This window comes from Macaca nemestrina, chromosome 20, assembly GCF_043159975.1.
Source record: "Macaca nemestrina isolate mMacNem1 chromosome 20, mMacNem.hap1, whole genome shotgun sequence".
NCBI lineage: Eukaryota > Metazoa > Chordata > Mammalia > Primates > Cercopithecidae > Macaca > Macaca nemestrina.
In genome coordinates, this window is record NC_092144.1 from 66,523,826 (window position 1) to 66,540,523 (window position 16,698).

At 43.7% G+C, this 16,698-nt stretch overlaps 2 protein-coding genes across 22 annotated transcripts in view; one reads left to right on the forward strand and one right to left on the reverse strand.

The window, feature by feature from the left end:
• The window catches only part of LOC105488131 (zinc finger and SCAN domain-containing protein 5A), a 94,723-nt gene that overhangs the window by 43,227 nt on the left and 34,798 nt on the right, over positions 1–16,698 (reverse strand). The gene's annotated exons all lie outside the window — the stretch shown is intronic.
• The window catches only part of LOC105488197 (epididymal protein 13), a 38,830-nt gene continuing 30,339 nt past the window's right edge, over positions 8,208–16,698 (forward strand). The window contains exon 1 of the mRNA XM_071087881.1: positions 8,208–8,391. Coding sequence (XP_070943982.1) covers positions 8,274–8,391 — 118 coding nt within the window. The 5' untranslated portion in view covers positions 8,208–8,273. The remainder of the gene's footprint in view (positions 8,392–16,698) is intronic.

A 16,698-nucleotide genomic window follows, 5' to 3' on the forward strand; every position in this document is an offset into this window, starting at 1 on the left:
AGTCCCAGCACTTTGGGAGGTTGAGACGGGTGGATCACTTGAGGTCAAGAGTTCAAGGCCAGCCTGGCCGACATGGTGAAACCCCATCTTTACTAAAAATACAAAAATTAGCCAGGTGTGGTGGTGGGCGCCTGTAATCCCAGCTACTCGGGAGGCTGAGGCAGGTGAATCACTTGAACCTGGGAGGCAGAGGTTGCAGTGAGCCGAGATCGCACCACTGCACTCTAGCCCGGGTGACAGAGTGAGACTCCATCTCGAAAATAAATAAATAAATTAAACAAATGCTTATCCTGTATGTGGTGTTGAGCCGTGGAAGGATTAGGAGTAGGGGAGACATATGGGTTTATTTCAGAATTACAAAAAAATCATTCTCAGATCCATCCTAGCACAGGGCACTCCCACAATAAAGGCATCAACAACAACAAAATCCCAAACCATCTTCACTTCTCAATCTTTTACCTTGAATACCATTTCAACAGATATTAACTGAGCATCTAGTATGCACCTACACTCTATGTAAGTGGTTAAAGCAGTAAGCAAGCAGTAAGGCTTGAAACTTAAAGCTGGTGGAAAGTAAACTGAGGAAGCGAGCATTCTCTTTGAGAGATACAAAGCAAGGAAGACTATGTACAGAAGGACAGCAGCCAGAGGTTGCCTCAGAACACAAACGGAGCTGAACTTCTTGAATCAAGTGGGTTTTTTTTGGGGGGTTCCAGGGGCAGGAATGGACTTTGGCTAGCTTAAAAGAGAAATCACCGGAAGGAACTGGCAAAGGGGTGGAGTTCAGAGGATTCAAGTGAAGGCTGGAGAGTGGGTTTGGGACACAGTGAAGCCTGGGAAACCAAGAGATTTCTGTATCATGAGCCACTCAACACTGTCACCTGAAAAGCATTAAATCTGCTTCTTCCACTCTTGCTTTCCTCAATTCAAGATTTAAAGTGCCAGGTAAGCAGTCTGATTAGGTTGGCTGAGGACACAGGTTGGTTGGCTTTAGTGTAAAAACAAGGATCTGGTGCAAGGAGCTTTGAGGGACCCTGCTTGCCTTTCATTATGAGAAAATGGGCACGTGCATTAACTATCCGATACACCAGGACCACACACAGTGGAGCAGAGGTAATTCTTCCAAAGGAAATCAGGATATAGAGATTTAGCAGCTAAACAAGTTCACAAATGTCAATCATACCTGTATAGATTCAAATCCTACCTCTTCCAATTATTGGCTTTGTTGACTTTGGGCAAAGTTATCTCATTTGCAAAGAGAAATTATAATACTACCAGACTCTTAAAATGATGAGTTAATAGATATGAAGGGCTTAGGGCCGGGCACGGTGGCTCAAGCCTGTAATCCCAGCACTTTGGGAGGCCAAGACGGGTGGGTCACGAGGTCAGGAGATCGAGACCATCCTGGCTAACCCGGTGAAACCCCATCTCTACTAAAAAATACAAAAAAAAAAAAAAAAAAAAAAAACTAGCTGGGCGAGGTGGCGGGCACCTGTAGTCCCAGCTACTCGGGAGGCTGAGGCAGGAGAATGGCATGAACTTGGGAGGCGGAGCTTGCAATGAGCTGAGATCCGGCCACTGCACTCCAGGCTGGGGGACAGAGCAAGACTACGTCTCAAAAAAAAAAAAACATAGATATGCAGTGCTTAGAACCATGTATGGCACATCATAAGCACCTGATGAAGCTTACCTGCTGAGAGTATTATGATTATTACTGCCTGCTTGCTAAAAATAGCACCAAGTGGTAGAGCCATGGTGACATCTAGGCCTTCATTCCAAAGCTCCCACTCTTTCTGCCAAGCCAAGCTGCCTTTGCAGACCCAACCTCAGTTAAATGAGATGATAATGTGTGTGAAGTTGTTGGGGCAGGTGCCCAAAGAGGATGCTCAATTCGTGTCCAGGATTTTCTTCCTCTCTCCCCAAAGAAGTGAGTAGACTTTGCTTTCTGCTTGGGAGATGCCTTTTTTTCTTTTTTTGGAGACAGAGTCTCACTCTGTCGCTGAGGCTGGAGAGCAGTGGTGCGATCTTGGCTCACTGCAACCTCCGCCTCCCCAGTTCAAGCAATGCTCCTGCCTCAGCCTCCCAAGTAGCTGGGACTACAGGTGCCCGCCACCACGCCTGGCTAATTTTTTGTAATTTTAGTAGAGATGGGGTTTCACCATGTTAGCCAGGATGGTCTCGATCTCCCGACCTTGTGATCCACCCGCCTTGGCCTCCCAAAGTGCTAGGATTACACGCATGAGTCACTGCGCCCGGCCGGAGATGCCCATATTTAATAGAGAACCAAGTGGGTGTAAGAGGGCCCAGGAAAAGCAGACAAAGAGGAATGTTCCTGGTTTGTGCTTACTACCATTTTCATGGCGGAGCCCTCTCAGGTCTGTTGACAATCTGGCCCCTGCCTACCACTCCAACCTCTCCTCCCTCCACGTTCCCATGAGCTTACCCTGCTCCATCCACAATGACCTTCTGTCTGCCTGTCAAATTCCTTCTGCTTTCGTCTGCCTCAGGGTCTCTGCACAAGCTGTCCCCTCTGTCTAAGCTACTCTTACCCCAGATCCTCATTCAGATCTCAACTCAAGTGTGACCATCTCAGTGAGGTCTCTCCTGACAGCTCGAGCTACGGCAGCATCTCGACCCCACCACTCTCTAACACATGGCCCTATTTTCGTTTCTTTGCAGCAATGACCAGTACATGAAATTATATAGGTGTCTGTCAGTGTTGTTACTTGTCTTCCTATACCAGACTATAAACCCCACAGGATCAGAGAAAGCGTATCCCCAACACCAAGACTGCTTGGTTCATAGAAGTTGCTTTTACGTACACGGCTCTGTCAGAAGTCTCATGGCAACCCTGTTAGGTACATAGTCTGATAAGGCTGAGAGGGAGCTTAGTATCATGATTTAGAGCAGTGCTGTCCAGTATGGTAACCACCAGCCCATGTAGCTATGTCGATTTACATGCATTATAATTACATAAAATTAAAACTTCATTTCCTTAGTTGCATTAGCGTCACCTCAAGTGCTCAGCGCCACATGTGGCTAGTGGCTACCATTCTGGGTAGCACGGATATAGTACATTCCTATCACTGCAGAAAGTTCTATTCGACAGGGCTGGTTTACAGCATGCACTGCAGATTCAAATACATAGCTTCGAATCCCAATCCTGCCAATTACTAGTGGTGTGATTTTGAGTTGACCTTATGCTTTTAGATCTCACTTTTTTCATCTATAAAATGAAGCTAGAAACAGTTGCCACCTCATAGTGTTGTAGGAGTTATTACAGGCAAAGGCCCTTAGAAGAGCATCTGGGATGTAGTCAATGCTAGGAAAAGTATCAGCTGTTGCTGTCACACCTCCATTTTTACTCCTTGAGAAATTGAGGTCCAAAGAAAAGAAATCCTTGTCCTAGTGCACAGAGCCCGGAGGTGGAGGGAGCTGAGCTTTGATCCCATACCTTTATGATTTCAGAGCCTGGCTAAATCTGATGACACTTTTCAGGTCCCTTTCCCTTCTGGGAAAATCCCTTACACTTCTGACCCATTGCTCCCTTATCTGTTCAGTGGGGGACAGAAGACTCCAAGGGGTCCTCTATCCAGGATAGACATGAAGGAGCTGACTGGAGAGCCAGCCAGAGCCCAGGACATGGGTTGTCTATTCTAGGGTCTAGCCAGTGGCTTGGGACTCCTTGGAGATTGAGAAGCCAGGCTGCCTAGGACACAGAAGCATTGGCGTGGCTGAGCAGGTCATGCCAGCTGCAGCCGAGACCCCTTGTGTGGGCGCTGCCTCGTGGGTGTAATGGCCACTGCGGCAGGGACAGAATGCTCATCCCTCCCACCTGATCGAGCTCTGGGATTGCCTCAGGAACTGCACAGAGGGGTTGAACTATTTCCATTAATTTCTTGGTAGAAGCCTCAGATGCTGCTGCTGCTGCTGGTTTAATTTTTAAATGTAGTTACTTTTAATATGCGCAGTCCCTATGCTTGTACTGTTTCGTTTTGTTTTGGTGACATGGGATTTTTTAAATTGCTATTTTTAGAGCTTTTAACACATTTTTCTACATTTAAAAATTTTTAAATTGAGGTAAAATTCCTATGATGTAAAACTAACCATTTCAAGTGTACAATTCAGGGGCCTTCAGTGCATTCTCAATGTTGTTCAACTGTCACCTATATCTAGTTCTAGAACATTTTCCTTACTCCTCACTCCATCTTAGTAAGCAGCCATTCCTCTTTCCCTCCCCATTCCTAGTCCCCGGCAACCACTATCTACTTTTTGTCTCTAAGGGTTTACCTGTTCTGGATATTACATATCAATGGAATCATAGACTAGGTGGTCTTTGTGTCTGGCTGCTTTTACTTAGCATAATGTTTTCAAGGTTCACCCATGTTCCAGCATATATCAGTACTTGATTTCTTTTTACAGTTGAATAATATCCTATTATATGTCTATACCACACTTTACCCATTAATCTGTTGATGGACATTCCAATCATTTCCATATTTTGACTCCAGTGGATAGCGTTGCTGTGAACATTCATGTGTAAACATTTGTTTAATTACCTGTTTTGAATTCTTTTGGGTACATTACCTAGGAGTGGACTTTCAGGGTTATACGGTAGCCTATACTTAACTTTTTGAGAAACTGCCAAACTATTTTCTACAGTGGCTACACCAATTTACATTTCTACTAGCAATGGATAAGAGCTCTAATTTCTCCACATCCTCTCAATATACTTTAAAAAATTCACAATGATACGGCATAATAATATAATAATTAACAAATGTTGCTATCATTAATAGGAGGAGACTGAGGCTCAGGGATATAGTCCATTGAGCAAGTTCATGCATCTGTGTGGCAGGCAGAACAACTGTCCCTGAAGATACCCACATCTAACTTCTGGAACCTGGGAGTGTTGTTACTCTCAGACGTGATAAAAATAAGATTGTTAATCAGCTGACCTTGTGGGGAGATGATCGTGGATTACTGGGGCAGGTCCAACGTAATCACAAAGGATCTTGTCAGTGAAAGAGGGAGGGAAATGGGTAACAGAGGGAGATGGAATGATGAAAGCAGGGCATCAGAGCAATGTACGGTGAGAAAGATTTGACCGACCATCGCTGGCCTGAAAATGGGAGAGGGCTGGGGAGAGATTTGAAGATGCCGTGCTGTTGGTTTGGAAGACGAAAGAAGCCGACCAGGCATCAGGAATGCGGGCAGCCTGCAGAAGCTGCAGAAGGCAGGGAAACAAATTCCTCCTAGAGCCTGCAGAAAGAACATAGCTTTACCAACGCTTTGCGCTCGGTCACCCCACTTCAGACTTCTGAATGCCAGAGCTGTATGATGATAAATTTATGTCGTTTTAAATCACAAAATTGATGGTAATTCACTATAGTAGCAAGAAGAAACTCATGCCGGCTATCGTGTGGTGGGGCAGGGATTGGCATCCACACTGGATTGACTCAGTGTCTATGATTCCAACTGATTGTCCATGACCATAACGACCAGGTTTTTTGCCGTCTCCAGGTCCAGCACCACTTCCCGCTCCACATCGACATAAGTGGATCTCACAGACATCACGTTGGGTTAAAAAAAAAAAAAAAAAGAAAGAAAGATCCCAGCACTATGGGAGGCCGAGGAGGGCGGATCACGAGGTCAGAAGTTCGAGACCAGCCTGACCAACATGCTGAAACCCCGTCTCTACTAAAAACACAAAAATTAGCCGTGTGTGGTGGTGCGTGCCTGTAATCCCAGCTACTCGGGAGGCTGAGGCAGGAGAATCGTTTGAACCCGGGAGGTGGAGGGTTGCGATGAGTTGAAATCGTGCCATTGCATTCCAGCCTGGGCAACAGGGCGAGACCCCTCTCAATACATAAAAAAATAAATGGCAAGTTGTGCAAGAAAGATTCAGTGAAACACCAGTTAGAATGAACGTAAAAACACAAAAAATGGTATTACACAGGTGTATTGGAGCCAGCTTATCATGAGGGTCAATTGTTACGTTTTCAGTTTTCTACATTTAAAACATTTTTAGACTGAGGTAAAATTCCTCAATTTAGCTGTTTGCCTAACATAGCCCAATACTCAAAACTAAATTGTATAAACTTGAACATAAATAAGTTATAATAAAAATAAAGTAAGGAGCACTAAAAGCTCATCACTTCCTACGTATGGCTCCCAAAACATGGTGGTGGTGGTGGTTGGTGTGCGGTGGGTGGGGCAGGTGCTACTGTGTAATGGATAGGGACCAGAGATGTTGCTAAATATCCCACAAAGCGTAAGACAGCCCCCACCACAAAAACGATCTGGTCCTAAATGTCAGCTGTGCCAACATTGAGACATCCCGATCTTTCCTAAAGCATGAATTCCTCATGAGTGAGGCCAGTATCTGACTCATCTCTGTCCCCAAATCACAGTCTGGCAGAGAGGATATTGCTAAAGAACATTAATGATGCTCTGCATCTCAGGCATTTGTTGCATTTAAACCCTAGTGTTATGAGTTAGGGACTATGATTATATTTGATAAAGGAAAGAAACAGCTGTGCTGGTAATGAGGCTGCTAAGGAAGGATGGAAAATCGAAACGTACAACTAATCAGAAAAATCCAAATATGCTCCCCCAACCAATCACAATAGCCTCTAATTAGCCACTGCCAGCTTCCTTATGTCAGCGGCCTCCAATCAGGCACTCCTGAAGCCTTCCCTTTCTTTCACTATAAGCTTTCCTACTACCCTGCCTGCCTTTGAGTCTGTGGCAAACACAAATGGTGTCAGTTGACTCCCTTATTTTGGCAAGCTCTGAATTAACAGCCTTTGCTCGTTTTCATTGGGTGGTCTTTATTTCCACATAGCACAGGGTGTGAAAAGCCTTCTGCACATTGCACGCCTTGTTTCTTCTCCTCGTTATAACAAATCCTGTGGTGTCACGTTTTCCCAGTGATGAGTTGCCAGGACCATGCGCTCACAAAGGAGGGGAGCTGTGGAATATGGCAAATGGCCAACAAGAACTCTTCCCTCCAGCCTACTCTGAAGGATCGCTGAGGTGTCCCCTGATGTACCTGATGCACATGAGATGGTCCAGCTCGTACTAGGGATTGAAACATAGATAGTACCAGAGATGGCAGCAGGACAGAGACCCCTGCAAGAGTGGACATCCCTCCACACCTGGAACTCTTTCCTTCCAGGAGACCACACACAATCCTCTGTTTCTATCAGGCTTGACGGAAGTACCATAGAAGCCTTCAGAGCTGAGATAGACCAGCAGTCTCTACACTCTACCTTTATTCCAGGAGTCCAGAGGGATTCCGGGTCAAGTTCATATCCCCCCCAACAGCCAAAGCTCTTGACCGTCCAAGCAATTTCTAAGAATTACCAGTGGAAACAGTTCCCTGTGGCTGCTACGAAAAATTATTACAAACTTAATGGCTACAACAATACAAATTTACTATCATACAGCCGTGATATGATAGTATCTCATGAGATTAGAAATACCATTATTCCAATTTTATAGATGAAGAAAATGAAGCACATGGTGGTTAAGTAACTTGCTTAGGGTACATAAGCTAGTAAGTGCTAGAGATAAGTATAAACGTAGACATCTTTGGAAAGGAATGTACACAAAAATGTAAAAGCAATACTTAGGTCTGAGTAGAAATACGATAGATGTTTGTTTGCTTTGTTGTTTTTCTGAAATTTACAGTATGTCTAGGACTGAGGTCCACAAACTTTTTCTATAAAGGGCCAGACAGTAAATATTTTAGGCTTTTCAGCCCAGATGGTCTCTGTCACAACTACAAAACTCAGCCTTGCAGCCTGAAAGCAGCTGTAGACAATATATAGTGAAATGGCATGGTTGTGTTCCAATAACACTTTATTCGTGGACACTGGAATTCACATTCTATGTAATTTTCATGTCATGAAATATTTTCTTTTGTCTTTCCCCTCCAACCATTAAAAAATGTAACAATTACTCTTAGCTCATAGGCCCTACAAAAACAGCAGGAAGGCAGATCTGGCCAGCAGATCATAGGATGACAAGCATCACGCTCAGCACAAAACTGTTCTAAAATATTGCTTTAAGATGAAAAAGCAGATACAGTTCTTTGGTCAGCAGTTGGTGGCGTGGGCACAGGTCTGGAGACCTGCCAGCCTCTTGGCAGGCTAGAGGGCAGGTGTGGGCAGTTAAGTTTTGTCCCTGGAGCCTGAGAAGACGGTGGGTGACCAGACAGTCCTGTCTATCCTGAGAGGAGAACATTCAGCCCAAATCCCAGCCCCACTATGCACAGATCAGAGCCATTTCTGAAAATGTTGCTGCTGATTCTGCTTTTCCTGGGATTGGCAGAAGCCTGTACTCCTCGTGAAGGTAATGCTTCCAGCCACGCCTTGTGTCCCCTGTGTACTTTCTTACAACTGGGGAGGTTCTCGTGGGCTGGATTCAGAGAGAAGCTCCTGAAGTCTAACGGACTTCTTGCTTCCCATTTAGACATTCACATTTCCCTTGATGGACACGGTGGGGTGAATGAGTCTAGGTTGCTAGCCCCCGCCCTTGGAGATACGCTTGTGTCTGCATCCTGGTTTCTATCGCTGATTCTTTGTGCCTTTGGGGAGACATTGCTTCTGCAAGCCTTGCTGTCCTCATCTGACCAACGGGGCTCACAAGAATCCCCAGTTCATGGGACAGTTGTATGTCATTGACGAGCTTATGTTGTGCAGTGCCTGGAAGTCAACATTACTGTAGTCAGATAATTCTAGTGAGACTCCAGACCTTTGCAACGTAAAGACACCGAAGAGTATATTGGGAAGAGGACTTGGGTCTTGCCACAACTCTGAGTTCCTGTTTCCTCATTTGATCCACAAATGTTAATTCCTGGTTCTTTCCACGGGCTTGATGCTGGGAATACAGTGATGAAAAAGACAGAAATAGTTCTGTCTTCATGGAATTCTCATGCTAAACATACACATTCTAGTGTGGGGATTCGGAGATGGCCTCTCTAGAAGAGTCACATTTGAGGTAAGGAATAGGAGATGGCCAGCTGAAGAGTCAGGAGACTATTCTAGGCAGAGACCTGAATATGCAAAGGTCCTGGGGCAGAAGGCACGGAGTCCCTTCCTCAGAGAGAGGTCGGTGTGTCAGGAACTCGGGAGACAGAAGGAGGGGCATAGCGGTGGGACTGTTACAAGTAAGAAGAGAGAGGAGGCAGGGAACAGAATAGACAGGGGCAGGTGGGTCACAGGAAAAATTCTGGAGGGTATCCTAAGTGAAAAGGGAGCTGTTAATGGGTTTTCAGCAAAGGAGCATCATATTTAGGAGTGTGTGTGTATGTGTATGTGTCTGTGTGTGTGTGTTTGAACAATCTGTCTTGCCCCTCAGGAAAGAATGGATTAGGCGGGAATCAGAGTAGGGGCAAACACACAAGTTAGAACATGTTTTGGTCATCAGGGAGAAGATGGCAAACACACAAGTTAGAACATGTTTTGGTCATCAGGGTGAAGATGGGGATACGCAGAAGGTTATGAGACATTGAGGAAAGAGCTCACAGGATTGACTGATGGGTCAGATGCTGGTGGCTGGGGAAAGAGAAGCGTGCAGAAAGGCTCTTTTTATACATACATGTATTTGCAACTGGCTGCCCTTAACTGAGATGAGAAAACTCTGTAGAGGCCGGGCGCGGTGGCTCACACCTGTAATCCCAGCACTTTGGGAAGCCGAGGCGGCTGGATTATTTGAGATCAGAAGCTCAAGACCAGCCTGGCCAACATGGCGAAACCCTATCTCCGTTAAAAGTACAAAAATTAGCCGGGCATGGTAGTGGAGGCCTGCAATCCCAGCTACTCAGGAAGCTGAAACAGAAGAATCACTTGAACTCAGGAGGTGGAGGTTGCAGTGAGCCGAGATCCTGCCATTGTACTCCAGCCTGGGCAACAGAGCAAGACTCTGTATGTTTCAAAAAGAAAACAAAACAAAACAAAACTCTGTAGAGGTACACGTTTTTTAAAAAATTTATTTTGAAGTTATAGAAAAGTCACAAAAATTGAGTTTCTGAATATTCTTTGCCCAGTTATCTCAGCTATTAACATCTTACCTAACCATAGCACAAGGATCAGAAGCAAGACCCAACACCAGAACAAAACTATTGAAGAAATTACAGACCTCATTCAAATTTTACTAATTTTTCTACTGACAGAAAAACTATTCTATTTGAGGATCCAATCCAGGATCCCACCTCACATTTTACATTAAAAAAATTTTTTTTGTTTGGCCTAAAATCTAGTTCGTGCTCAACCACGCTGCATTTCGTTATCCCGTCTCCTTTAGTCTTGTGATGTGTCCTTAGAACAAATGTGATTGAACCTCCTCAATCTTTGTCTTTTCATGACCCCGAAACATTTGAAGAGCTCTGATCAGTTGTTTTGCAGAATGTCTCTCAATTTGGGTTCGTCTGAAGCTTTCTCATGACTGGATTGAGACTATGCCTTTGGGGCAGGAATACGGCGCGAAGTGGTCTCATACCCTTCCCAGAGAACTATATCAGGGATCCCATGATGTTGACGTGCCTTATTACATGGTGTTAACTTTAGTCACTCGGCTAAGGTGATGTCTGCCAAGTTTCTCCACTGTTAAGTTACTATTTTCCCCCTTTGTAATTAATAAATATGCTGGGGGAGAAATGTTGAGGCTGTGCAAATACCGTTTCTCCTCCAGCGTTTGCCCATTAATTTTAGCCTCCATCTGCGGCTCTTGCTTGCAGAAATGACTGCTACGGTGTTTCTCCAATGGTGATTTTCTATTCCCCTTATTCCTTCTACATACATTCAATGGGATTTCTCTGTAAGGAAAAGCTGACTTTTCTTCCGTTTATTTATTCAAGTACTGTATTTATTTATATCAGTGTGAACTCAGAGAGATTGATTGTATTGGTTGGGTGCAGTGGCTCAAGCCTTTAATCCCAGCACTTTGGGAGGCCAAGGCAAGAGGATCACTTGAGGCCAGGAGTTTGAGACCAGCCTGGGCAACATAGTGAGACTCATCTCTACAAAAACATAATAAGAATAACAAGTATTGCGTCAGCAGATTATTTTTTGATGGATAGGAGTGTGATGACCACAGATTCTTTCTTGAACAGGCTAAGCCTGAAGTACCTGTAAGACGTCTGGGACATCCATAGATAGCAATTTCTGTGAGAACAGAGTTTGGGATGTCTAGTGTACTCTTATACCAGAATTTCTCTTTCCAATCAGCCTTACAAACACCTATGGAGCAGGAGCTGAATCTGATTTATCTGTGTCTCCAGCACCAAACATAGACCAATGCCCAAAGCATGTACCATGTAAACGTTGATTGGATGGATGATGAATGAATGGATGTATCGATGGATGGATGGGCTGACAGATGGGCCCGAGTAGCTTTATTGAGAGCAGTGAGTGGGTCAGCTGGTCTCCAGGGACACTTCTATCTCTGGTCTTCTTGGTTATTGCACTGATCTGAGTCTAATGCTGATTTCTCTCTCTGCTCCCTGCTCCCTGATCCTGTTGTGAACCGGCTGGCTGATGCTTTTGTCTCCAGTTGCAACTAAAGAAAAAAGTAAGAACTGTGGAACCCCCAAGTCTGTATTTTCATAGCTACCTCTCCTAAAATTCTTCTGGATCTTGCGACCTCTCTGGCAATTCTGGGGAAGGGTGGGACTTGGATCTGGTGCACGGACTTGCCGTGGGGTCTGGGCATGACTCGGAAAAACAAACCACCTTTCTGTTGTTGTCTTACAGTGATGCTCACAACTAAAAGAGCAGCCCTCCTTCACTGCTTTGTCTGGGGAAGAGAGGCTCGTTGGGAAAATGAAGAGCATTTATCAGGGAAGAGAGATGTCAGGCAGATCGCCATTAGAATAACACCTTGACTTATGTATAACACCAGCTGGTGGTTTGCAAACTTCACGGTACTAGGGCCTCTGAACACGCTAAAAAAATTACTGAGGATCTAAAGAGTTCTTTTTTTTTTCCCAGCGAGGGTTTTATTTATTTATTTATTTACTTTTGAGACAAGCCTTGCTCTGTTGCTCAGGCTGGAGGGTAGTGGCGCGATCTGCGTTCACTGCAACCTCCACCTCCCGGGTTCAAGTGATTCTCCTCCCTCAGCCTCCCGAGTAGCTGGGACAACAGGCTGCACGCCACCATGCCCGGCTAATTTTGTATTTTTAGTAGAGACAGGGTTTCACCATGTTGGTCAGGCTGGTCTCGAACTCCTAACCTCAGGTGATCTGCCCGCCTTGGCCTCCCAAAGTGCTGGGATTACATGCGTGAGCCACCGTGCCTAGCCAAAGGTGTCAGTAAAATATCTTTATTGATATTTACCTTATTATAAATTCAAGGATTTTTAACTTAAAATATTTATATTTACAATTACTATAAATATTTACAAATATTTATATTTACAAAAAATATTTATATTCACAAATAAGCACATAAAAAGATGCTCAACCTTATTAGCCATTAGGAAAATGGAAGCCAAAGCCACAATGAGGTACCACTTCACACTAACTAGGGTAGAGAAATTAGATCCCTCATATGCTGCTGGTGGGAATGTGAAATGATACAGCTACTTTGGAAAACAGTCTGGGTGTTCCTCAAAATGTTAAATGCTGAGTCACTCAGCAATTCCGCTCTAGGTATGTGCCCAAGATAAATGAAACGTAAGTCCACACAAAAACCTGTGCACAAATGTTCACAGCAGCACTATTCCTAAGAGTTAGCAAAGTGGAGGTAATCCTGGTGTGCATCAATTAATGAATGGAGAAACAGAATGTGGTCTATGCATACAATGGAATATTATTCACCCACAAAAAGAACCAAAGTTCTGATGCATTCAACAACGTGTGTGAGCCTTGAAAACATTATTCTCAGTGAAAGATGCCAGTGATAAAAGATCACATATTACCTGATTCTGTTTACTACATATGAAATATTCAGGATAGGCAAATCCATAGAGACACAATCGACGTTAGTGACTTCCAGGGGGTGAGGGGTGGGGGAATTTAGGGACGATGACTAAGGGGTTCAGGGTTTATTTTGGGGTGATTAGAGGCTCTAAAATTGGTGTAGTGATGGTTGCACAAGTCTGAGTATCACACAAACCATTGAAATGGGTGAATTGCATGGTATGCGAATTATATCTCAGTAAAGCTATTATTAAAATATCTATTACTGCATTTAAAAATAAGGATAATAGGCCGGGCGTGGTGGCTCACGCCTGTAATCCCAGCACTTTGGGAGGCTGAGGCGGGCGGATCACAAGGTCAGGAGATCGAGACCACGGTGAAACCCCGTGTCTACCAAAAATACAAAAAATGAGCCGGGCGCGGTGGCGGGCGCCTGTAGTCCCAGCTACTCGGGAGGCTGGGGAAGGAGAATGGCGTGAACCCAGGAGGCGGAGCTTGCAGTGAGCCAGGATCGTGCCACTGCACTCCAGCTTGGGGGACAGAGCAAGACTCCGTCTCAAAAAAAAAAAAAAAAAAAAAAAATAAGGATAATAGACTCAGAAGGAAGGAGGGTGGCAGCGAGGTGAGGGATGAAAACTACCTATTGGGTACAACGTACATTACACAGGTGCTGGTGCACTAAAATCCTAGACTTCACCACTACACAATTCATCCATGTCATCAAAAACCACTTGTACCCCTAAAGCTACTGAAATTAAAAATATTTTTAAAATAAGGATAATAAATACACATATTGACATAAATGTTTTAGTGAAATGGCTGTTTCCCAACCAAAAAAGTTTAGTGAGAAGAAAGGTATTATTTTACATTTTTGCAAATCTCTTTGACATCTAGTTTAATAGAAAACAGCTGAATTCTCATTTCTGCTTCAGTCTGTCACAATGTGCTATTTTTTTTCTTTTTAGTTTTATGTATTTATTTTTGAGACATAGTTTTGCTCTGTTGCCCAGGGTGGAGTGCAGTGGCACGGTCTTGGCTCACTGCAACATCTGCCTCCCGGGTTCAAGCAATTATCTTGCCTCAGCCTCCCAAGTAGCTGGGATTACAGGTGCACGCCACCATGCCTGGCTAATTTTTGTATATTTAGGAGAGACAAGGTTTCACCATGTTGGCCAGGCTGGTTTTGAACTCCTGACGTCAGGTGATCTACCCAACTCGGCCTCCCAAAATGCTGGGACTACAAGTGTGAGCCGCCCCGCCCAGCCACAATGTGCTATTTTGGTTGAAGCAAATGAAAATCTAATCTCACACAGATAAGGAGTTGGAAAAGGGAGGATCACGCAGAGCAGTTTTAGGCAGAGTTCTCCAGAGAGACAGAACCATGAAGATATACATATAGATACATATAGATATAGATATAGAGATATATTGATAGAGATATTTGAGAATGAATTTGTTAGGGGAATTAGCTCACTCTGTTGTGGGGTCTGCAAGCTGGAGAACCAGGAGAGCCAGTAGTGTGGCTCAGTCCAAGTCTGAGGGCCTCAGAACCAAGGAAGTTGATGGATGGTTCTAACTAACTCTTAGTCTGAGGCCAATGGCCTGGGAGCTCAGAGGACTGCTGGTTCAAGTCCTAGAATCCCAAAAGCTGGAGTACCTGGAGTTCTGACATCCAAGGCCAGGAGAAGGGCGTCCCAGCTGCAGAAGGGAGAGCAAGAATTGACCCTTACTCCACCTCTTGGCTTCAGCTGGGCCTCCATCCAATTGGATGGTGCTCACCCACCGTGAGGGTGGATCTTCCCCACCTAGTCTTCCAACTCACACACCAATATCCTCCAGAAACAGCTTCACAGACACACCTGGGGCAGCCCAAACATTCTAATCAAACGCCAAACCACTCAGGCTTCCCTTTCAGCAGAAGATGGATGGACTCAGTGCCTACCGAAGCAATGAGAATAAATATGTCTTACTGCTATATGGGTACCTTAGTCAAGCTGACACCCCAGATCAACCATCACATCCCCTGAAAGGGTCTCAGGGACCACCTCCCACCCCCGCCAAGTGGTCTTTGGATGATACTTTGAGAATTTCTGCTCCAAGTCACACGGAAGGGAAAAAGATCTCTTTATTTTCCACCCCTACTAGAATGCAAGACTGTAAGTTCCTAGAGGGCAGGGACTGTACTTTACTCATCTGTTTATTCCTGTAGCCTAGCAAGATTCCTAGTGCTCAGTAGGACTAAATAAATGGAAAGAGGCCTGCAGAATGGAACGCACTGTGAAAACTTAAGTTAATGTTATTATTTCAGATTGAAAGGAGATAAAAGGAACCAATATTAATTAAGCATTTAGCATTTACTGAGAATTTAAAATATGTCATGCAATTTAATTTTCAAAAGAGTAAGCGTCCCATATGGGATCTGAGATTTCCAAAGCTCTGGACCCTCACACTGGACCATCGTCACGAGAATCACGTGGGAAACTTGAAAAATATTTAATCCCCACACTAGACCCGGTGAGCTCAACTGCCTGCAGAGAAGATTTGGGGTTTTTTATACCTAAAAAGCTAGCCTATGCTAGTTCCTTCCTGTCTTCAAAAGCTGAACCTTCTAAGCCTAAACAAATGCAAACATCTCATGATCCACAGTTTTTGTTTCAATTTAAAACATTATGCTGTTTTAATTAAAATGTTTTGGTTATGTTACTATTTTATTAACATTTCCATGAACAATTAAAATAGTATTTACATACACTTTAATTACATTTAAATTACTAATTAAATATTCAATTTAAGACATCATGTTATTTTCATTTAAAACAAGATTTCCGGGGTTCAGAATTCAAGAAGTTCTCAAGGTTATACCAGAAAAAATTCCTTCCCAACCTTTTCACTCATTTCTCTTCCCCAAAAGAATCTGATATTAACTATTTCTTCCAGATCCTTCCAGAGATATTTTATTCAAGTAGAAACAAATGTGTATTTATATATTCAGTCTTCTTGTTTCTATTTTTACAAAACAGACAGCGTATTATACACACTGTTCTCTATGCACCTTACTTTTTTCAGCTAATAATACTTCCTGAAGATGACTCTGTGTCATTTCATAAGGAGCATCCTCAACCTCCTATTTATACGTTTTTGGCTGAATAATATTCCTTGTATGGAAGTCCACAATTTGTTTGACCAGTCACATACTAATGGCCACTCAGGTTGTTTTCAGCAGTTTGCTCTTTTAAACAATGCTTCAAAGAAAAATTCAGCTTACATTAAATTAGACATATAGGATATATATCAGTATAGATCTATATATTTATATCTGTAGGATTATACATGGAAATGTGTAGAATTATATCTACATATAGATATATATTTATCATCCAGATATAACTACTGTCTTAGTCTGTTTTGGGCTGCCATAACAGAATACCTGAGACTGGAAAATTTATAATGAATAGAAATTTATTGGCTCATGTTTCTGGAGGCTGGGAAGTCCAAGATTGAGGGGTTGGCATCTTGTGAGAGCCTTCTTGTTGTGTCATCCTATGATGGAAGGACAGAGAGAGAGAGAGAGACAGAAACAGAGACAGAGAGCTTAAAGCTTCAAGCCCTTTTATAAACAGCATTAATCTATTCATGAAAGTTGAGCGCTTGTGACCTAAATACTTCCCAGTAGGCCCCACCTCTCAACACTATTGCATTTGGGATTAAGTTTCCAACACCTGCTATTTGGGGGACACTCAAACCTTTACACATGCACACTTGACCCTTGA